The sequence below is a fragment of the Stenella coeruleoalba genome, assembly GCF_951394435.1.
Source record: "Stenella coeruleoalba genome assembly, chromosome: 20".
NCBI lineage: Eukaryota > Metazoa > Chordata > Mammalia > Artiodactyla > Delphinidae > Stenella > Stenella coeruleoalba.
In genome coordinates this window covers 42,656,364-42,680,891 of record NC_137166.1, presented here as the reverse complement: position 1 = coordinate 42,680,891, position 24,528 = coordinate 42,656,364, and the positions used below count along the sequence as shown (strand labels likewise).

Below are 24,528 nucleotides of genomic sequence, written 5' to 3'. Positions count from 1 at the left end.
ACACCAAAATTAGCTTGATGTAAGAGTTTATTCCATCGCCCAACATCTCATTTGTGATGACAAAAGATTTTCTTCTTTATGAGATTGAAAGAGAGAGGGAGAGAGAGAGAGAGACTGGTTTTGTTTGGATGATGAACTGAACAAACCAACAATAAAATGCCATCTTCGATATAATCAGGAAATTTTAACTACAAACTGAGTATTAAGGAATCTTTTTACATTTTTTAGGTATGATATTGGCATGGTTATATTTTTTAAATGTTCTTATCTGTGGGAGATGCATACCGAAGTAATTATAGGATTTTCCTTAAACTGCTCCAACCAGGAAAAAAAAGAGGGGACAGATGAAACAAGAGTAGCAAAAATTAGGATAAATGTTGAAACTGAGTGATCTGTATGTGGGGACTCATTAAATTCTTCTTTTTAATGGGTATTCTTATATGCAATTGCTAAGTGAAAGAAGCTAGTCTGGAAAGGCAACTGTATGATTCTAATTATATGACATTCGGTAAACGGCAAAACTATAGATACAGTAAGATCAGTGGTTGCTAGGGGTTAGAGGGAAGGTTGGAGGGATGAATATATAAAGCACAAGGGATTTTTATGGCTGTGAAATTATTCTCTGATACTGTTATATATTTGTCAAAACCTATAGAACTGTACAATACAAAAAGTGAACCTTAATGTGTGCAAATTAAAATAACAATTTAGGAGATTGAGAGATCCCAGAAAATAAAGCATACTGCAACCGGAGAATCTAACTGTATTATGAATGTATGAAACAGCCTCACAGAGGGAATGGGGAAAAGGTGCTGATCTAAGTAACTTTGGAAATGAATGGGCTCTATAAGACTAAAGGCAAATTGAACTGCAAATATGCACTTTAGTTGATAAAGTTGTCCCTGCAGGAGTACAGGTTAACAATTCTGATAGTGCTATATATGTACCCTGGAAATGAACTATTAAGTAAATGGATGGTGGGTGGTAGGAGCCAGGTGTCTCACTGTTGGAGCAGGAATTAACAGATAAGTAAAGAAAGGAGACTAGAATGATCCATGTGGTAGTGGATTAGAGTGGAGGCATCAGTAAGAACTCATGTTTAATTTTATATAGATACAGATGGTCTATACAGATACAGATTAGTGTATACACATATTTCTTTGTTTTATAGCTGAGAGGGCCTGAAAGCAATGACATCCCAAGTAACAGTGAGCACACCTAGTGCTCAGATCTTAATTCTAATACAATTCTCTAATAAAATGAATCAAGGCTCCTTGGAGAAGTGGCTGAGTCTAGGACTGGGTCAATCTAGTAATGCCAGAAAGTAAGGAAGTTCTCCAAAAAAAACACACAATTATGGGAGTATGTCAAAGAGACACAGGGAACCAACTGAAAGAGCTCCCATTAGCCAAAGATGGAAGAATTTGAGTAACAGTACATATATATATATATATATATATATATATATATATATATATAAAATCTGTGTGTGTGTGTGTGTGTATATATATATATAATTAGACCTCAAAGTACAACAGTATATGAATACATATTGATACAAATAGATTATTGAATAAGTTAATAAATGGGGAATAAAAGACAAATCTCCTGTGCTGAAGAATTCTAAAAAACTTAGTAGATACTCCACACTAAGGGAGAGAGAGTATAACTCCCCACTCCTCAAGTATGGGCAGTGCATAGTGACTTACTTTCTAAGAGTATAGCATGGACAGTGGGGAACCCTGATGAACACTACTTCAGCCAAGTAATCAAAGTGAACATCAATAGGCAGCCATAAATCATGTTGATAGTATGTACCCTTCCTATGATGTGGTAAAAATGACATTCTACATCTGTGATCTTCCTCCCCCACAACGATAGGCCCATTAGAAAAGTCCCACAATCATGAAAAAAAAAACAACAGTTAAGTTCCAATAGAGGGACATCCTACAATATACCTGACCAAAACTGTCAAGATCATCAAAAACAAGCAAAGTCTGAGAAACCGTCACAGCCAAGAAGAGCCTAAGGAGGCATAACTAATGCAGTGTGGTATCTTGGATGGGGTTCTAGAACAGAAAAATGACATTAGATAAATACTAAGGTAGTCAGAATGAACTATGGACTTCAGTTAATAATAATATATCAATACTGTTTCATTAATTGTAACAAATATACCATACTAATGTAAGATGTTAATAATAGGAGAAACTGGGGAGGGAAGTGGTAAATATGGGAATTCTCTATTATCTGCTGACTTTTTCTGTAAATCTGATATGGTTCTAAGAAATATAATTACTAGTAATTACAAAAAAAGAAGAAAGAAACTTCCAAACTCTTACACACACACACACACACACACACACACACACACACACACACACACACTCAGTCCTTACATAAGCCGTTCACTCCAGTGTTTGCTTTTGCAACATTTTTTCTTTAATTCTCAGAACAACCTAGTGATGTGGTAACTATTACTATATCTATGGGGAAGTTGAGGCTCAAAGAAATGAAGTGCTTGAGGGTGGAATACTCCCAAATTCATTTTATGGGGCCATCATCACCCTGATACCAAAACGAGACAAAGATATCACACAAAAAAGAAAATTACAAGCCAATATCACTGATGAACATAGACATAAAATACTAGCAAACCAAATCCAACAGCACATTAAAAGGATCATACACCATGATCAAATGGGATTTATCCCAGGGATATAAGGATTCTTCAGTACATGCAAATCAATCAATGTGACACACCATATTAACAAATTGAAGGAGAAAAACAATATGATCATCTCAATAGATGCAGAAAAAGCTTTCAACAAAATTCAATACCCATTTATGTTAAAAAAAAAAACTCTCCAGAAAGTGGGCATAGAGGGAACCTACCTCAACATAATAAAGTCCATATATGACAAACCCACAGTAAACATTATTCTCAATGGTGAAAAACTGAAAGCATTTCCTCTAAGATCAGGAATAAAGCAAGGGTGTCCACTCTCGCCACTATTATTCAACATAGTTTTGGAAGTCCTAGCCATGGCAATCAGAGAAGAAAAAGAAATAAAAGAGTCCAACTTGGAAAAGAAGAAGTAAAACTGTCACTGTTTGCAGATGACATGACATTATACATAGAAAATTATGACATTATACATAGAAAATTATAAAGATGCCACCAGAAAACTACTAGAGCTAATCAATGAATTTAGTAAAGTCATAAGATACAAAATTAATACACAGAAATCTCTTGCATTCCTATACATTAACAACAAGAGATCAGAAAGAGAAATTAAGGAAACAATCCTATTTACCCCTGCAACAAAAAGAATAAAATACCTAGGAATAAACCTACCTAAGGAGGCAAAAGACCTGTACGCAGAAAACTATAAGATACTGATGAAAGAAATCAAAGATGACACAAACAGATGGAGAGATATACCACGTCCCTGGATTGGAAGAATCAATATTGTGAAAATGACTATATTACCCAAAGCAATCTACAGATTCAATGCAATCCCTATTAAATTACCAATGGCATTTTTCACAGAACTACAACAAAAATTTTTACAATTTGTATGGAAACACAAAAGACGCCGAATAGCCAAAGCAATCTTGAGAATGAAAACGGAGCTGGAGGGATCAGGCTCCCCAACTTCAGACTATACTACAAAGCTACAGTAATCAAGACACTATGATACTGGCACAAAAACACAAATATAGATCAATGGAACAGGATAGAAAGCCCAGAGACAAACCCATGCACCTATGATCACCTAATCTATGACAAAGGAGGCAAAAATATACAATGGAGAAAAGACAGCCTCTTCAATAAATGGTGCTGGGAAAACTGGACAGCTACATGTAAAAGAATGAAATTAGAACACTTCCTAACACCATACACAAAAATAAACTCAAAATGGATTAAAGACCTAAATGTAAGGCCAGACACTATAAAACTCTTAGAGGAAAACATAGGCAGAACACTCTTTGACATAAATTGCAGCAAGATCTTTTTTGACCCACCTCCTAGAGTGATGAAAATAAAAATAAACAATTGGGGCCTAATTAAACTTAAAACTTTTGCACAGCAAAGGAAACCATAAACAAGGGGAAAAGACAACCCTCAGAATGGGAGAAAATATTTGCAAACGAAGCAACTGACAAAGGATTAATCTCCAGAATATACAAGCAGCTCATGCAGCTCAATATCAAAAAAACAAACAACCCAATCAAAACATGGGTGGAAGACCTAAATAGATATTTCTCCAAAGAAGACATACAGACAGCCAACAAACACATGAAAAGATGTTCAACATCACTAATTATTAGACTCAAATCAAAACTTCCCTGAGGTATCACCTCATACCAATCAATGTCCATCATCCAAAAATCTACAAACAGGAAATGCTGGAGAGGGTGTGGAGAAAAGGGAACCCTCATGCACTGTTGGTGGGAATGTAAATTGATACAGCCACTATGAAAAACAGTTTGGAGGTTCCTTAAAAAACTAAAAATAGAACTACCATATGACCCAACAATACCACTGCTGGGCATATACCCAGAGAAAATCATAATTCAAAAAGACACTTGCACCCCAATGTTCATAGCAGCACTATTTACAATATCCAGGACATGAAAGCAACCTAAATGTCCATCAACAGAGGAATGGATAAAGAATATGTGGTACATATATAAAATGGAATATTACTCAGCCATAAAAAGGAACAAAATTGGGTCATTTGTAGAGATGTGGATGGACCTAGAGAGTGTCATACAGAGTGAAGTAAGTCAGAAAGAGAAAAACAAATATCATATATTAACGCATATATGTGGAATTTAGAAAAATGGTATGGATGGGGGTTTCCCTGGTGGCGCAGTGGTTGAGAGTCCACCTGCCGATGCAGGGGACACGGGTTCGTGCCCCGGTCCAGGAAGATCCCACATGCCGCGGAGCGGCTGGGCCCGTGAGCCATGGCCGCTGAGCCTGCGTGTCCGGAGACTGTGCTCCGCAACGGGAGAGGCCACAACAGTGAGAGGCCCGCGTACTGAAAAAAAAAAAAAAGAAAAATTGTATGGATGATCTTATTTGCAAGGCAGAAATAGAGACACAGACATAGAGAACAAATGTATGGATACCAAGGTGGGAGGGAGGGTGGGAGGAGTTGGGAAATTGGGATTGACACATATACACTATTGATACTATGTATAAAATAGATAACTAATAAGAACCTACTGTAGAGCACAGGCAACTCTACTTAATGCACTGTGGTGACCTAAATGGGAAGGAAATCAAAAAAGAAAGGGATATATGTATATGTATAGCTGATTCATTTTGCTGTACAGTAGAAACTAACACAACATTGTAAAGCAACTATACTCCAATAAAAATTAATTTAAAATAATTTTTGTTAAGAAGGTTAAAAAAAAAATGAAGTGCTTTCCCCAAGGTCATGTACCTGGCAAATTTTTGTTTCTAAAGGATGGACTGAAACCTAGGAATCTGGGTCCAGACCTGGGACTTAGACACTTTAACAGACCATATGAAGCCGTTGGCATGTTGCTGATACACAGTGAGGCTCAGCTGCTGCTGCCATTATTATTGGAATTTTTATCTTATTTTCCCATTCTCTGACACACTGGAGCACTTACTGTCTGCACCTTATAGTCCTATGGACTTGTCCTAACCTTGTGTCATTCTCCAATGGCTTCCCCCATTGATGGCATTTCTCTCTGGCACAACTGCATTATGTCAAAGGCAGCATCAGCCTCCACACTGAACACAGGAAAGAGCTTGGCTCACTAGATGTGCTTGGTGATTAAGGCCTTGAGTCTCTCTGTACCTTTAGCAGTGACCAAGCAACAGACTCTAATCTCATCTAACAGTCCCAAAGTCAAGGTGGCTGTCTCCGTTTGACTTTCCAGGTGTCGATGACCTTCAGGTACTTGGCCATGACCTTCACTTGGGAGGAGTGGGGGCAGTTGGATCTGGCACAGAAGACCCTGTATCAGGAGGTAATGCTGGAGACCTTCAGTCTTCTGGTCTTACTGGGTAAGGATGACCTCCCTCCCGTGTGGGGAACCCGCAGCCTCTTTCTTCATTTTACCCTCTCACTCCAGGCCTGACTGGTAGACAAGGCCCCTGGAGTCCACCCTCCCTCCCACCCATAACTCCTGCTGTGTTCCTGTCCCACCTCCTCTTTCCTGGTCTCCCTGTGTCCAGCCAAGCACGATGAAGGGCCAAAAAACAGGAAGTAAAATCAAGAACTAAATGAAGCCCACCTTCACTCCAGTACCTAGTACAGGCTGGCCTTAGTCTGAGGCCCTTATTCCAGATTCTCACTGGAGCGAAACTGAATGGTCAAGCTTTGTTGGATTAGGTGTCCCCATAACCCAGTGAGCAGGGGCTAGAGATGAAAGACCATTTTCCAAAACGTCCATGGGTCAGGCAGGCCACCCAGCAACAGTGAAACTACACAATCTCGGTTTAAAGGCTATTTTCCCAGATGCCTGCATGATCGTCCCTTGCTTCCTAAGGCCTGGGCCACAGTCCTCTGCTGGTACAGAAGATGATGTTCGAGGGTGTGCAGACAATATCAGCTGGCATTGATGGATACCTGAGAAAGCCGTTCCTTTTCCCCTTCTCTTTCCTGCCTCTGATTCTTGTCAGGAGAGTTAGTTTAGTGAGAAATCATTGATGTCTCCCCTAACTTTGGCTAATTTTCCTTTTCAACACAAGGAGCAGCCCCTGACTCATACTGCAGGGAAGGCCACATAAGCTTGCTGGAACTTACAACATTATTCTGCTTTCATTGTTATATTTTGATGGTAACCTATTTGTGAAAAGGGAATCTATTTTTACCATTTACAAGTGATACAAGATTCCCCTTCTGAAGAAATCAATTTAAGTAAACAAAATATAGGTCAACTGTTTTTAAAAAAGCAGTTTATAATAGTGGACACAGCTAATGCTCCCTGGTCACTCACACCCCATGGCAGGCCCTGCTCCTGACATGACTGTTGCTACTCCACTAATTCTCACAGTATCTTTTGCTCATTCTGAACCCAGTTCTCTCCCCTCCAGGAAGCTGCTGCCCAAAGACAACTATGACAGTTTTTAGCATGAGTTATTATTTGAATATGCTTGTTTGAGGTATAACTTATATTCAATAAAATGTACAGTCTTCAGTGTCTAGCTCAACTGTACATATTTCCGTGTACCCACTCATATGACTTCCACCTGGATCAAGTTGTGGAGCGTTTTTTGCCCCAAAGCAGGGTTTCCCCAGTCTCTCAGTCAGTTCCCCACCAAAGACACCACTCTGCTGACCTCCACACCCAGAGATTGGATTGGCCCGTTCCTGAACATTATATGAATGGAATCACACAGTGTACACTGCTTTATGTTCGGAGTCTTTCACTCAACATCCTTTTTCGTGAGATTCGTAGTACAAGGATTAATTTCTGTCCTGAGACTGTTGATGCCGATGTCTTCTGGTTTATACAGATTCCCTTTGCCTCACTTTGCACCATCACAAATCATAGCTCCAGAATAGCAGAACACTCAACATTTCCCAAATGCAACAGAAAGAGGTCAGACAGTCAGGCATCAGTTGACTTATACTTTTCAGTCCTCCCTGGGTACCTGGATCACTTGTTTTAACAGCTTTATTCATTTTTTATTTTTTTAAACATTTTTATTGGAGTATGATTGCTTCATAATGGTGTGTTAGTTTCTGCTTTATAACGGAGTGAATCAGAGTGACTTGGAGAGATTTTAAGGCATTCTTGTCCAGGCTTCTTCCCCAGAAATTTCGTTCCATTTGGCTCATGGTCAAAACCTGGCATTCCCAAGTGCTTCTGATGCCCAGGGATGTTGGAACACTGAAAATAGCTTCCAAGATGAGGGTGTCACCTTCCTGGGGTCCCATGGCTGTGTATAAAGGAAAGGGTACCCTTGAATTTGACTCTGTGGGATGGAGATCGGGGGGAATGGGTGTTAGGTAGACAGCCATCACTACCCTCTACAGACCTTTGGTCCAAGAATGGTGTTTGTGCTCTTGGTTTCCAGGTCACTCACAGGTCAGCACTTTCTTTGTAGGTGTGGGAGCAGCCTCATTCCAAGATCCCATCTTTGAATATCATACTGAATAAGAGAGGTTCATTTGTGCCTTTACTCAAACACTGCTGTCCTGTTTTTCCATGATCAGAGTATCCTATTCCAAAACCAGAACTGATCCACCTGCTGAAGAATGAGCAAAATCTATGCATGCTGAAGAGAGACCTCTCCTGAAGTTCCTGTCCAGGTGGGTGACCAATAGCCAGCAGGTGGTGGGTCAGTGCACCCTGCAGACCAGTCGGGGACCACTGGGAAGCCTCTTGTTGTGACCTCCCTGGGGGCCCAGCGGCCATGGAGCCCTTTGGCCTGTCCTCTCACCCAGTTACACTCTTCCCCATTACTTGGGGAGGAGTAGGTTGTCTCAGGTAAATGTCAGACTGTAGGCTCCATATCTTTGAGATTAACACCTGGCTTTGTTTCTCTTCAGCTTTGTGACCATGGGGATGTTGAGTGATCTCATCATTGTTAGAAATAAGCTAAGTTAATGCCAGCTTATTTAAATTAATGCTAGAAACTATAATCTCAGCAGCTCAGCACAGGGAGTTTTGTTTTTGTCTTTTTCTTTTCCTCATTCATGTCAAGATCTGCGTAAGTCAGTGGGAAGCTCTGTACCACACAGCTATTCAGGGAACAAGGTACCTTTTATTGTCAACATGTGGCTTAATTTAGGCTTTCCTGGCATTCTCTGTCCAGCAGAGGGGAAATGAGAGAGGAATGAAAGAAGTCACACCCACTTGTACACATAACATTGCCATCACCACTGCACTGACATCCCACTAATGAAACCTGGGCATTTGGCCACACCTGTATTCTCAGAGCTAGGAAATGGCTTAGCTGTGTGCCCAAGGAGAAGAGAAAATGGGTTTGGTGAACCTCTACTTAGTCTGCTACACTCAGCCTACAGTTAGAAAATGATAGTAATAATACTGGGTTGGCCAAAAAAGTTCATTTCTGTTTTTCCAAATGAAACATCTTACAGAAAAGCCCGAACGAACATTTTGGCCAACCCAATATTATCTCATTTTATCCCATTGGATTGTTTGAGGATCTAATTAGAAAATATGTAAACTTAGTATAGTGCCTGACACATAGTGCCTCACAAAAAGTTAGCTTTGATATTGATATTGATATCATGTATGTAATGACATTAATCGTAATGAATAAGAGTAATATCATACATTTCCTTCAGAGCTCAGATGAAAAGAGCCTTTCTTTCTCTACTATTAATACCTCCATTTATACTCTGCATCCCACCATTTCCTACCTTCTTTATCCATTTATCTCTCCATATATGCATACATTTTTCTGTTTGTCAATCAGACACTCAGAAGCAATCCTTTCCCCATGTCATCCCTTCTGTTCTGTAAAACGCTTAGGTGTCTTTGACCTTGCCTGTCCCACAGCTGGGCTGCTGAGAGCACCAGAAGCCATCACTGTGTTGACTGGCACCATATGAGAGTGATGGTCTCTCTCTGGTAGTCCCTCTGGCTGCACAGCCAGCTACATGTTTCTGCCCAACCTCTCCTCAGCTCCTTGGAGTTTGTTCCAAAATTTCACCCCTCTCCTCAATCCCACGTCTCTACGTGAATGTCTCAAAGGCATTTCATATTCATCATGCCTGAGAAGGAACTCATGATCTTGACCTCTCCTCCTACCTCCCTAGCTGTAGTGAATGACCCTACCATCTAGAAAGTTGAGAAGGCAGGAAACACAGGCAACAGCCCAACACCTCTATCACCATCAAGCCCAACATCTAGCCATCCTGAGGTCTGTCCATTCTACATCATACACATCTCCTGAATCCATCAGCTCATCAGCTCCACCACTAACACCTTGTCCATGCTATCATCCTCTCTCGCCTGCATGATGCTGACAGATTCCCACCTGATCTCTGCACATCTGCTTTGTGTCTCTGGTCAGCTCCCTCTCCTGCATCAGCTTCCCCAGCCACTCAGACTTTATTACAAATTCGCAGTTGCTGAAGTCTCAGTAAATAACCAAATCCATGTTAAAAATATAATTGCTTCCATCTTCAACATCAGTGGACTCAACCTGGAGTGAAGCCCTGTTAATGTGATTAATATGGGAAAACCCTTCTCAAGAGGGCTGGCGTCGCTCAACACTACAGCATCCACATTGGGGAGAAGCCATATGAATGCATTGAGTGTGAGGAGGCCTTCAATCACAGGTCACACCTCACAGAGAACCAGCATATTCACACTGGACAGAAAGCCTATGGGTACAGTGAATGTGGAAATACCTTCGTAGACCACTCTGATTTTATCCAGTGGGGAAAAACTCCTGGAGGGCGAAGAATGTAGAAAAGCCTTTTGTGACAGCTCTTCCTTAACTTGACATACATGGATTCATGCTGGAAAGAAGTTCTATGAATGCAGTGAATATGGAAATACTTTCAGTTACCACTCTGATTTTATCTGCATCATAGGACCCACCCCGGAGGAAAGCCCTTTTTACTGTAAAGAATGTAGGAAAGACTTTTGTGACAAGCTATCCTCAACTAGACGTGTGAGGTCTTCTTCACTGGGGAGAAGCCCTATGAGTGCAGTGAATGTGGAAAAGTTGTAAGCCTTAGTTCATCCCTCGCTAGCCACTGAGGGATTCATAGTGGAGAGAAACCCGATGAGTATGAGAAACGTGGGTAGATCTTTCACGCATGGGCAAACCTCGGTCTACTTCAGAGGACTCATAGTACAAAAATGCCTTTTGAATACAACCACTGTGGCAAATTGCTCAGTCAGTGGAATAATCTTACTCAACATCTGAGAATTCATATTGAAGAGAAACCCTATCATCCCTCAGGTACACAGTCTCTGCTGTAGCTATGCAGGGGTTCAGCTGCCTCAGGTAGCTGAACCCCTGCATCACAGAGGTTGAAGGTCCTCCTCTCCTAGATCACACCTTGGTTCCTCACCAGGAAGATCTGTGCTATAACATGGCTCACACAAAAACACGAGCCTCCAGTTGTTCCAAAGCAGGAATGATGCACAGTCCAATGGAGGAAGGACACCCTGGGGTTCAGTTCTCTCATTCAGTCTTCACTTCTGTGTCCAAAGGGGTCTGGTATGTTCTTGCTGGTGTAAGCAAGAGTCATGAGTCATCCTTCATCCACATTACCACACACTGTGCCCTTGACACATCACGGGTAGTAAAGACACGTGGGTGACCAAGACTTGGCTCTTGAGCAGGAAGAGAACTCGCCGTCTAGTGTGGGAAACACACATGAAAACAGGTGCAGTAAAACAACTCTGCTGCTACAGTAGAAACCTGTCCAGGGCCCCCAAAGGCATAAAGAAGAGTAGGTTCAAAACTTGGGTCTTGGAGGAAAGATGTACAGGGGCAAGAGTATTCTAGTTGCTGGTTGCTAAGGGCTTGGATACTGAGTATAGATTGGAATTCCAGCACTTCTGAGCTACTCCCATCACCAGACTTTGACAAGTCTCTTTTCCCCAGGCTTTAGCATTCTTGTCAGTAGAAATGGGAAGATGATCAATAAATTATAAAGTACAATAAGGAGAGCAGAATAGGTTTCATGCAGACTCCTTTGTAGGCGTGGAAGCCAGGTTCAAAGATAAGGCATAGTATTCCTGCAAAAGACAATAGCATGGGCCAAGATTTTGAGGCTGCCAAGAGCTGGGCCAGTGTGGAGAGGAGGAGAGTGGCAGGCGTGAAATGGAGTGGGATGCAGAGATGGACGCACAGGTTTTTGTAGGCCATGTGAGGAATGTAGATTTTATCCTAATTGCTCTGGGAGGCTGTGGGAGGGTTTCACTAGGACAAAGACATGATCTGATTTGTTTTTAAATCTCCCTCTAACTAGTGCGTGAGGAAGGTACTTAGTAGAGCCAAGAATGGATGCAGGGCTTGTGGCCAAGCCGCAGTATAATCCAGGAGTGTGTTGATGGTGGACTGGCTCAGGACTGCAGTGTTAAGCTTAGGGGGAAGAGTATGACCAGGGACATGTTAGGAAGCAGAACTAACAGGGTATATGGATGTATGGGTGGTTGAGATAAGGGGGTGAACCCCAGGGAATGACTTTTCCCATCTCGTAAAAACCCACTGCATACATGGGACTGCAGGGCGTGTCCTATTCTCATGTTTAGATTTCTCAATCAGTACACGGTAACAGGTTGAGTGAGTGAAGCCAAAGGCTGCCATTTCTGGGGCATAGAAAAAGCAAGACTCTTCCCTGTCCCCAGGAGGGTTACTTGGGCAGTTCATTTTTCTATGCCTTTGTTTCTCTCACACAGACGGGCCTTGGCCCTGCCCAGATTAGATGATACTGGGAAGGAGACCATGTGGGTGGTGGGCAGAGCTGCAACTCTGTGGGGCACCATTCCCAGCTACTTACCAAGCATCACTGAGGGCAACTCAGGGATCTCTAAGTCTTGATTTCCTTCTCTGTAAACTGGACAGATCACCTCTCCAGGCTGCTGTGTAGATTAAAGGATACAGAGTCTGTACACATATGTATGCTTGATATATGAACATGTTTAATAAAGGGCAGCTATTTTTGTAATTACTATCACAGTTTTCCTCCTTTGTACTGTCCTTTCCCCACCCCCATCTCCCTCACCAGAGAATGCTGCTGACCTAGGGATTTTCTGAATAAAAGCACACGTACTACAGTTTCCCAATGACATCTCAGCTGGCTTTAGGCCTTAACGTACCTTGGCTGTGACCCTGATGACCTTCAACATAAGATCTGGGCACCTCTCCAGCCAAACATAGGACATCCCTACCCACGCTCTGGCTCCTTTTCCACTGGTGGTGGCTGAGGATGCCATGGAATTAGTCGTACTTCGAATGAAAATTTAAATTCACCGAAAATTAAATCCCTCATACAGGGTATTTTGGGCCAATAAAGATCACTGACTGCTAATTTGAACATTTCTCTCATATTCACTTAATGTAACAGTTGATGTATTTGGCTTTAAATATATTCTTTTATTTTGTAGATTTCTTTGCCTCACTGTTCTTTAGGTGGTCATTTTTTATAAAGTTTCCATTGATTACTTATTTACAATCCAAATTTTCTTTCTTCTAGTTCGGAAGTGTATACCCTGATTCTTAGTATTGTTTAATCTAAAAATTACATATTGCTTAATCTAAAAATTACAAACTTATTTAACATACTAGAACAAGGAAGTTCAAACACTTTACCTTCCTCCTCCGCCATATTAAGAGACTTAGAACATTAACCAATTTGTCCCATCTCAATATATACTTTTTTTTTTTTTTTTTTTTTTTTTCGGTACGTGGGCCTCTCACCGTTGTGGCCTCTCCTGTTGTGGAGCACAGGCTCCGGATGCGCAGGCTCGGCGGCCATGGCTCACGGGCCTAGCCGCTCCGCGGCATGCGGGAATCTTCCCGGACAGGGGCACGAACCCATGTCCCCTGCATCGGCAGGCGGACTCTCAACCACTGTGCCACCAGGGAAGCCCTTATACATATTATTAAAATATAAAATATTGGTTTTCAATTTAAATATATATATATATACATGTTATTGAGGCTATACATGGTAATACTATCATTCTAACTTCATAACGGAATATTATTCATGTTTTACACAGATAATGAGCACTTTTTAAATCCACAGATGCACCTCTCCATGGATCCTCATTTCTTCTATCATCGCAGATCTTTCACCTGGGATCATTTTTCATCATTAAATAGAAAATCCTTAAAGAAGAATTTTGTTTTCTGCAGGTTAATTTTACATTAAATTTCTCATTTATGATGTGGAGTAGTTTATTTCATACTCTTGATTCAGAAGCACTATTGAGTTGTTTAGAAAGCTAGGTTAGTAGTTATTTCTTCAGCAGTTTGAATAGGTCCCTTCCACTGTGTCTCTGAACCACAACTATATGTTTGTAGTCTCCAGGTCTGAGGTTAGGTTAGGAACAGAAATTCTAACATCGATGGAGGCAGTGATTGAATGGGCTGTGGGGTTGTCACATAAAAAGGATGAGCGTGCTGAGGGTGTGAGAGAAATAATATAACAGGTATCTCGTGGCCAAATTGATTGATCGTGTAGAAACTGGCTAGGTGCTCAGCAATCCCTTTTTCTCCTCCTGGACACCCAGCTTCCCTTACACTTAATTGGTGCTCGCTTGCAGATGGCAGGTTCAGGTGATGGACTGACAAGGTCTTGATGCGGGCAGTCCCTGGTGTCTCTGAGTCACTGGTCATCAGGCTGTGCCATCTCCTGGTCAAACATATGTACCTGGGTGTGGCTGCTTTGAGAGCCAGAGGGGAGGCAGGAGCCAGGTGAAGCTCCTGAGAATTAGCGACGAGCGGTGACTTGTCAACTGCTGTCACACTCTTGAAATCACATCACTTCCACTCCAGCTTTGGCCTGAGGGGCAGTTAGACAGGATGTTGTCAAGTGTTGAATCATTTGGCCTTGTAAGAATTCGTCTGTTAGGCAATAGGCCTGCCTATAGTTATGAAACCCTTCTTCGTGATCTATTTTTAAGAATAAAAACTTTTAAAGGAGCCAAATGCTGCAAATTAGGTTTTAGTCATGTTGAGTCTGACGCTGCAGAGACCCCTGAGTGGAGGTTATGAACAGGCAGAACTAGACACACAGTTATGGTGTGCTGGGGGGCCTTTCGGGTTATAAGCATCCAAAACGTGGCATCTGGTGTATGGATGAGTATGGAATTGTGGGTTAGATTTAGGAGGTGGAATCTTCTGGTCATGGTGGCAACCAAAATGCAAGGAAAGAAAGGAGAGGGTGGGGCCCGAGGACCGGTTATCTTGCTCGGGGAAATGAGTGAGGATGGTGGGCATCACACGGACAGGAGAGGGAATACAGTGACCGTGAGGGGTGCCTGCAGGAAGATCAGGGCCTAGCAGGTGGCCAAACATTCCAAGGGGGAATGGATTTTAGATGGACACTGAGGTTTAGCAGGAATGGAAGTAAAATACAATAGGGCCTGGCCTAATGCTTATTCACCCCTCTGTGGACATACCAGGCTTTTGACCTGGTGACCACTGGTGATGAAGGGACAGAATGTGCAACACAGATGAGAAAATGATCGAGGGTATCAGACATCTGTGTGTAGTTATGACTGAGGTTGAAGCCAGGAACAGAGTCCGGTGGGAGGCCGTCAGAGCAGGATTGGGTGCCGCCCTTGCCAGTGGCTTAAGTCATGTCTCCCCTAAAATATATGTGGAAGTGCTAACATGCAGCACCTCAGGATGTGACCTCACTTGTAATTAGTCTTTATAGAGGTAATTAAGCTAAAATGAGGTCATTAAACTGGGCCTGAATCCAATATGCCTGGTGTCCTCAGAAAAAGGGGAAAATGGACACAGAGACAGATACTCACAAAGGGAAGATGATGTGAAGACACACAGAAAATGGCCAGGTGACTGGAGCAGTACATCTACAAACCAAGGAACACCAGGGACTGCCAGCAAACACCAGAAGCTAGACAAGGCAAGGAAGCATTCTCCCCTAGAGCCGTTAGACAGCATGGTGCTGCCGACACCTTGATTTCAGACTTCTAGCTTCCAGAACTGGAGATAACAAATTTCTGTTGTTCAGTATGTGGTACTCGGTTACAGCAGCACTAGAAAACTAATACAGGGACTTCCTTGATAGCGCAGTGGTTAAGAATCCGCCTGCCAGTGTGGGGGACATGGGTTCGATCCCTGGTCCGGGAAGATCCCACATGCTGTGGAGCAACTAAGCCCATGCGCCACAACTACTGAGCCTGCGCTCTAGAGCCCACGAGCCACAACTACTGAGCCCACGTGCCACAACTACTGAAGCCCACGTGTCTAGAGCCTGTGCTCCGCAACAAGAGAAGCCACCGCAATTAGAAGCCTGCACGCTGTAACAAAGAGTAGCCCCCGCTCGCTGCAACTAGAGAAAGCCTGCGCACAGCAACAAAGACCAAACACAGCCCAAAAAAAATCAATTAATTTAAAAAAAAAGAAAACTAATACAGAAGGTCTTGGGCAGGATGAGATCCTGGTTGCATTTGCAAAACGCTCTCTGAATGCCAGGTGCAGAGTGATTTGTGGGGAGTCTATGGAGAAGGCTAGGGTGTGGGCCAGGGATTGGGTAGCAGTGGTGTTGGGGGTTCATGGGGAAGGGGGGTCTAAAGAGTGATATGCATGTAGGGAGGAAGTGTTAACTGTTGGCTCCAGGGCCCTGGTTTTGGGGATTGAAGAAGACTGAGTTATGATCTTGGTACCACCAGGAGATGGGGTTGGGCCTTGTGTATTCATCATGTCTTTTTATTTTCTGCATTCATGATGGGTTGACGTCTTGGGGGCCTTGCTGATCCTGGAGAGACTGCCCCTCCCAGAGCCAGCTAGCTCCTAGAGGCAGTAAAAAAGTTACCTGTGAGCAAGTCTTTGATATGCAAACCAAACAATCTGGGTCCATACCCCCACCCACCTCCTTTTATCAGGCTCCTGCAGCCTAGGACACTATCCCCCTGCCCTAAAGTGCCCCAGGGCCAGGTGCTGGACAACTAGATGCCACCTCATAGCCCAGAACTTACCAAAATTATTCCAACTCTCCAATCCTAAACCTGCTCAGCTTGCCTACCCTGCTTTGCCCATTCCTTCCTGCAAAAACCACAATGGTCTCTGGCGCCTGTTTTCTTCTCACTCCTCTGTCTCCTGACCAATCCTGGTGCCTCCCCATGTGGTCCAGCATGGCCTGCTGTGCTCCTTCCTCTTGGGAGTTGTAAGTAATAAACTCTTCTTTCAAAGACAGTTTTCTCCATGTCTGTCGTCTTACCGTACCTGATAAAAACAAACCCCAGGCACATCTTAAAATACCCTGCCTACAAGGCCCAGAGCTTAGTTGTTGTCTATCTGCCTGCCTGTCTGTTGTCACTGTGGGTTAACACAGCGATCAGTGGGGTATTAGTTGAGAGTGAGCACCAGTGTCTGGTATCTCCTCTGAATTGCGAAGTTGGGGAAGAAGTTGAGCATGGGATGGATTATGGGAGGATGGACTGGGGCCCTGCCGATCATGGAATGAACTGCCCCCACACAAAGTGCTGTATGACCTTTGAGGATATTGCCATTTAGTTTTCCCTGGGGGCAGTGAGGAAGCTTGATGAGGCTCAGACAATCCTGTACTGGGAAGTGGTGCTGGACAACTTTGCACGTATAGCTTCACTGCATAAGGCCTTCACATCTACCCCAGTGACCTGAGCTGGTTTCTGCCTGTCCCCTTCTCCCCAGAGGCAGCTCTCATTCCCACAGCTGGAGCATGGGCACGTCTTCCTTCCCACCTCCCTGGCCTATGTGCCAGGGTTCCAGGGCTGAGCTGTATGCACTGCTCTAAGCAGTATAGTCCTCTATCAGCCCCAACAGCTGCCACCCTGAAGCCCTGCACCTAAGGGGCGAGAGTCATTAATCTTGAGGTCAGCCTGGTGGATCCCATCTGGCTTAGCCAGTCCCTCCTTAGATGGTTGTCCAGTTCTGGGACAGTTCTGTGATTTGGGTTCTGCCGCCCCTTTCAGCTGACATTTCCTGGGTTCTGGCTGTGCCAGGAATTATAGACACTGACATAGGCACTATCTGTCTGGGACCACTGGATTATTCCTGCCAGACATTCCTCAGAGGGGTTTGTTTGTTTTATTTTGTTTCATTTAGGTTTTCTCTCCTGTAGTCTATGGTAGAGTAGTTCACCTGGGCAACTCTACCTACCATATCTTTCCCTTAGGACTCTCATCTTCTAAGTCCCCAACTGGAGTTGAAGGAAGAGCCCTATGTGCCCGAGCAGAGCAAACATTACTGCAACTGTGGCAAGAGGTGCTCAAGGTGGTCCGGCCTTGCTGAGTGGGAGCTGGGGGATGGCATGACGTCAGGACTAGGTTCAAATCACACCAGCGACATGTCTCCTGTTTACTATTGTGTTCCAAAGCTAATGGCCATACCTCCTCTACATCATTCCTTCCCCATTCTTGAAACTTGACCACTTGTTATTTCTACTCTGACTGTGGGTCCCTGGCTGCACTCCCCATCCCCCTGCAGTCTCCACATCTCACCGTCTCCACTACTCCTCAGGGCTCTCCCACGTGGCCTATGATTAATGTGTTGTGACTTGTGCACATTTCCGTTAATAGCCCCTGGACACCAGCAGCTCAGCTGTAATCAGATTTTCCTGGGGCCTGGTTCTGCACAGGGTTCGTGTGTGACCGGCAGCCAAGGCCTTGCTAAAAAGTGTTTACAGAGAAGTAACCTGAGAACCCTGCCTCTCCATCCAGTTCCGTGTCCCATCCTTGTATTCTTGGCTTTGGTGAGTATGTGGCACTCTTAAGGCTGCCCCTAGATTCTGTAACCCTTAGAGGCTTACTAGTGCACAGCATGCCTTCCTTACCCTGACCTCAACACCTTCATCTTCCCAACAATCCCATGCCCTCATTCCTGGGTCAGGCATATGTTTGTGATGGGCTGTTTCTTCCCACAAAAGTTAACAATAATTTCTCCAGCATGTCTCAGCTTTCAGTGTTCTGGCACGGAGTGGAGGGTGAGGGGTCCCCTTCTGAGCATAGTAGGAGTGTCGCATGTTAGGAATCCCACTCAGTTAGGTCCTTCCACTCAGAAGACCTACCCCTGTGACATGCATGGTCTACTCTTGAAAAACATTTTGCACCTGGCTGGATACCAAGCCATACACCCAGGGCAGAGACCACACACTCGTGTGGCATGCGGAGAGGGTTCTGATTTAGTGTAAAAATTCACCGGCAACAGATGCAGCAGAATGTCAAGAAGTCCATCAGAATTTTGGGAGGAGGGAAGGGGCTCCTTTGTAAAGAGCTGTAGAGATGACACATCAGAGAAACCTTTCAGATGCAGGGAGGTTGGGAAGGACTGCTTGGTCACATCAGGCTTTCTCCAGTGTCAGGTCACTCACCAGGGAATGACCAGGAAGGGGAGAAACCTCACAGGAGCATCAAGTGTGCAGTGGCCTTTCCCACTGTGCAAAGGCATTACAAGTGAAGTGAATTTGGAGAAACCTTCAGCTACAATTTCACACTTGGCCAGCACCAGAGAATCCATATTGGAGAAAGGCCTTATGAGTGACGTAGTGTGGGGAATTCTTTAGACAGACCTCCACTCTCATTGCTCATCAAAGAGCTGACAATGAAGAGTTGAGCTATGAGTGCAGTGAAAGTGGAAAAGCAAACCTTACATTTCCGAAATAAACTCCTCTCTGTCTTGATGCACAATCCTTTTCATATATTGCTGGATTTGATTTGCTAAAATCTTATTGGGATTTCTGCATGGATGTTCATAAGGAATGTTGGTCTGCATTTTTCTTGTAATGCCTTAGTCTGGTTGTGGTATCAACAGAATGCTAAGTTCACAGAATATATTGGTTAAACATTCCCTACTCTTCCACTTTTTAGAAGAGTTTGTGTAGAATTATTACTTCTTCCTTAAGTGTTTGGTAGAATTCACAGTGAAGCCATTTAAGCCTGCAATTTGCCTTGTGGGAATGTTTCTAAATAGAAATTTAATTTCTATAATAGATATAGGGCTAAATAAGTTAAATGGGCTTTCATGGTTTGTGTCTTTAAAGGAAATTGTCCATTTCATTTAAGTTTTTCAATTAATGCCATAAAAGAAGTTCACAATATTCCCGCATTAACATTTAATATCCATAGAATCTGTGGTGATGTCTGTTCACTCTCTCATTCTTGATTTCATAATTTGTGTATTCTCTATTTCTTGATAAAATTTGGCTAGAGGTTTATCAATTTTACATATCTTAAGGCTTTTAGTTTCAATGATTTTCTCTAGTTTTGTTTCTTTGTTTCACTGGTTTCCATTTTGATCTTTATTATATCCTTTTCCTGGTTTCTCTTATTTTTCTAATTTCTTAATGTGGAAACTGAGTTCCATGATTTAAGATGTTTCCTTTTTAAAATGTGTTTAATGTGATACATTTCCCTTTAAATACTCTTTTAGCTGCCTCCCACAAATTTTGATATGTTGTGTCTTCATTTCCATTCAGTTCAAAATACTTTCACAGAACAAATAGCTTTAAAATTGATAAAGTCTCATTTATCAGTTTTTTCCCTTCTGTCCTGTGCAATCATGTCTAAGAATTCTTTATCTAGGCTTCACCATTTTCTCTATTTTTCTATAAATCTTTCATAGTTTTCCAGGTTCATCCACATTGTATAATTCCTTGTGTCATTCCTTTTTATAGCTGAATAACATTCTGTTGTATGTTTATAGCACACATTGTTTATCCATCCATTGACAGAAATTTCAATTATTTCCACCTTTTGGCTATTGTGAATAGTGCTATTAACACTGTGTGAAAGTATTTGTTGAAGTACTTGTTTTCAATTCTCTGAGGTGTATACCTAGCCATGGAATCATATGCCATGTGGTAGTTCTATGCTTAACTTTTTGAGGAACCACCAAACTCTTTTTCCACAGCAGCTGACCCATTTTACATTCCCACCAATAATGTACTGATTTTTGCATGTTGATATTGTACCCTGCAACTTTTCTGAATACATGTAGTTTTTCTGGTAGATTCTATGAGACTTTCTATATTTAGAATCATGTCACCTGTGCATAGAGGTAGTTTTACTTTTTCCTTTCCAAATTTAATGCTTTTTGTTTCTTTTTCTTGCCTAATTTCTGGCTAAAACTTCTAGTACATTGTTGAATGATAGTGCTAAAAGCAGGAATCCTTGTCTTGTTCCTAATCTTGGGGAGAAAGCTTTCAGTCTTTCACTATCGAGTATAATTTTAACAGTGGCTTTCTTGTAAATACCACTTATCACATTGAGAAATTTTTCCTCTATCTCTAGTTTTCTGAGTGTTTATTACTATTATTGTTATTATAAAAAGGTGTTGGACTTTATCAAATGCATTTTCTTTGTCAATTAAGATTATCATGTCTTTTTCTGTTTATTAATGTGGTCTATTGATTTTATTTTTTCTGTTTTTAATGTTATTTTATTTTATTTATTTTTGGCTGCATTGGGTCTTCATTGCTGCACGCGGACTTTCTCTAGTTGCGGCGAGCAGGGGCTACTCTTTGTTGCGGTGCACAGGCTTCTCATTGCAGTGGCTTCTCTTGTTGTGGATCACTGGCTCTAGGCATTCAGGCTTCAGTAGTTGCAGCACATGGGCTCAGTAGTTGTGGCTCGCGGGCTCTAGAGCACAGGCTCAGTAGTTGTGGCGCACGGGCTTAGTTGTTCCACAGCATGTGGGATCTTCCCGGACCAGGGCTTGAACCCATGTCCCCTGCATTGGCAGGCAGATTCTTAACCACTGCGCCACCAGGGAAGTCCCCACTTGATATTCTTATATTGAACCACTCTTGCATTCCTGGGATAAATCCACTTGGTTGTGGTGTATAACCCTTTATAAATTTTTAAATGATGTTGGATTTGGTTTTCTAATATTTTTTTGAAGATTTTTGTATCTATTGATATATTCGTAAGGGATATTGATCTGTCATTTCCTGCTAATATCACTTCTCAGTGTTCTCATTGGTAAAAGAGGGACAATGGACATTAAGGTACAAACTTCAGGATGGACAGCAGAGTAAACAGAAGCTGACATCATGCAGTCCCCTGCAGGACGGAATAGTCTCACCAGGTTCAAAGGTGGGGAACAGCATTCCTGATAAAGGAACTAACATGTGCCAAAACCCCTGGGCTGAAAAGAGCTTGGTCTAGTGAAGAAAGCAAGTGAAGCCAATGTGGCTGAAGGAAGAAAGTGCAAGGCAGTGAGATACAGGGCACAGGGGACTGGGGCATAAGTCTTCATAGGTCATGATGAGAAATTTGGATTTTATGTTAAGTGCTCTGGGAGTCCATAGGAGGTTTTCAGTAGGATAGTGACATGATCTGTTTTTGAAATAATTATAGATTCAAAATAAGTCATAAAGATAGTAGAGAAGTCATGTTACCCTTCACTCAGTTTCTCCCCAATGGTTACTACTTAGGTAATTATTAGAATATCAAAACCAGGAATTTAATCCTCATACAATGTGTATACATGTAATACTACATCATTGCATCATGTGAAGAATTGTGTAACCACCACTGCAATCAAGATACAGAACCATCCTAGCTCCGTGAAAATCTCCCTCATGATATCCCTTTATCCCTTTATAGTCTCTCCTCCTCTCTCTCCCTCTCCTCTCTCTTTCTCAATGCCACTGAAAGGAGCTTATAATGTCACTCAGTTCCCCTGGAAACAAGAGGAATGGCATGCCATGCAGGGCCACAGGAGATTTTGGTCAGAAAACAGAAGCAAGAGCAAGAGATAGGTTTAGGCCACAGACTATTGGAGTTTCCATGAGAAAGGCAAGACAGAGCAGGGTAAACAATGTATATTCAGGAGGTATGGCTGCCCTTAAGAATTGGCTAGCCCTAGGGCTTCCCTGGTGGCGCAGTGGTTGAGAGTCCACCTGCTAATGCAGGGGACATGGGTTCGTGCCCCAGTCCAGGAAGATCCCACATGCCGCGGAGTGGCTAGGCCCGTGATCCATGGCCGCTGAGCCTGCGCGTCCAGAGCCTGTGCTCCGCAACGGGAGAGGCCACAACAGTGAGAGGCCCGCATACCGCAAAAAAAAGAAAAGAATTGGCTAGCCCTAGAAGGGGCAGCTCTGACTGGGGAGAGACTAGCCCTCCCAGGGCTAGCCAATTCTTGAGGATAGCAAAGGACTCAGCCCAGAACATGCAAACTAATCAATCCAGAGCTCTACCTCCTCTATCTGCCTGTGTGCCCCAGGAAGCAATATTCCTCTGCCTTAATCATTCCAGGGCCAGGTACCAGGCAACCAGCTACCACACCTATAACTTAGAGCCCATTGAAATTATTCAAACTAGTTGAATTATAAATTGTTTACCCTGCCCTGTCTGTTAGTTTGATAGGAATTATATTAAACCTATTTATCAGTCTGGGGAGATTTGACATCCTTACTGTGTTGTCTTCCAATTCATTAACACAAAATATCTTTCCATCTATTTACATCTTTAACATATTAAAGTATAGATTTATAAATTACTTCCATTTGGACAATATAATGGATTTAGAACAATTTCCCCATATTAAATTATGTGTTATTGAGGATATATATGGTAAGTTCATCTTTCTAACTCGAAAAGGAAATATAATGATTTCATATAGCTAATGAGTGCTTGTATAAATGCACAAACACACCTTTCTTGTATACTTATTCCTTTTATCATTGCAGAATTTTCAACTGGAATTACTTTGACCTTAAACATGATCTTTAGATTGTCATTTTGTGAGGGTTATTTTTCCATCCATTTCACATTTTTGGCCTTAAATGGTCTTATTTCACACTGTTCTTGGAAGGTACTTTGCTGTGCATAGAAATTTCAGCTGGCAGGGGTATTTTTCCCAGTAGTTTATGTCCTTCCATCATGTCTTTGATTGGCAGTTGCACATCAGGTCTGGGTAGAAGCCACATTTAGCTTTGTTTTGAGCTTCCTGATCTTAGAGGAACAAAATCTGGACCAGATGCGTAATATGACACATCACTCTGAGATTCTAAAATTTAGATGAGGTCAGAGACAGGACAGGGTTTTGGCTTGTCACATTAAGGAGTAAGTGAGAGTGTGGAATGTAGAGGATAAATAATAAAAAGGATACCTGATGACCAAATTAAAGGATTGTGCTAGAAAATGGCTGGGTGGTCATCAATCCATTTGGGGACCATGTGAATGAGTTGTGGGTAATGGAATATGGGCAGAAGTGATTGTGAAGCTGTCATCATTATGTTTTCTCATTTCTGCTCCATCCTCGGAATGCCTCTTTGGACTTAATGCTTTCACTTCTCACAACCCCCAGGATTTACTGCCATCTTCTTGTGGACTCTAAATTTGGGTGATGGGTTGACAGTCCCTTGATGAGAACAAGACTTGGTGACCCTGAGACCCTGAGTGTTAGACTTGGCTGTCTCACGACCATTCATTTGTGCCTGGCTGCCCTGAGGGCTGGAAGGGTGAGGTCCTGGTTCCTATGAATTAAAGATGAAAAATAACGTCATCTTAACCAACAAACTAGAAACCATGTCAACTTTACTCTTCACTTAGGCCTGCAGGCAATTACTCCTGGTGATGCTAAATTTTGAATCATGTGGCCTGTAAGGAAGTATCCCTTGGGAAATAGATTTACCTATATTATGAAACTCTGCTGCATGGACCATTAAAAAAAAACAAAATGACGTGAGCCAAATGGTACAACACTGTATTATGTAGAAGTCTTAAACACTACTTAGGAGGCTTCTTATTGAGCCAGAGAGTCAATATATTTCATGTTTTGACAAATATCACCAATGACTCTGCAAAGAAGTATATCAGACTTATTCTCACAGCAGCGTATGCCATATCCTTGTGAAG

General features: G+C 42.5%; 1 protein-coding gene across 1 annotated transcript in view; it reads left to right on the top strand.

Annotated features, from left to right (window-relative positions):
• LOC307178804 (zinc finger protein 549-like) overlaps positions 1-13,852 on the top strand; it is a 28,333-nt gene extending 14,481 nt beyond the window's left edge. The window contains exons 5-7 of the mRNA XM_079907341.1: positions 5,929-6,055; positions 8,214-8,309; positions 13,743-13,852. Coding sequence (XP_079763467.1) covers positions 5,929-6,055; positions 8,214-8,296 — 210 coding nt within the window. The 3' untranslated portion in view covers positions 8,297-8,309; positions 13,743-13,852. The remainder of the gene's footprint in view (positions 1-5,928; positions 6,056-8,213; positions 8,310-13,742) is intronic.
• Positions 13,853-24,528: the final 10,676 nt, after the last annotated feature.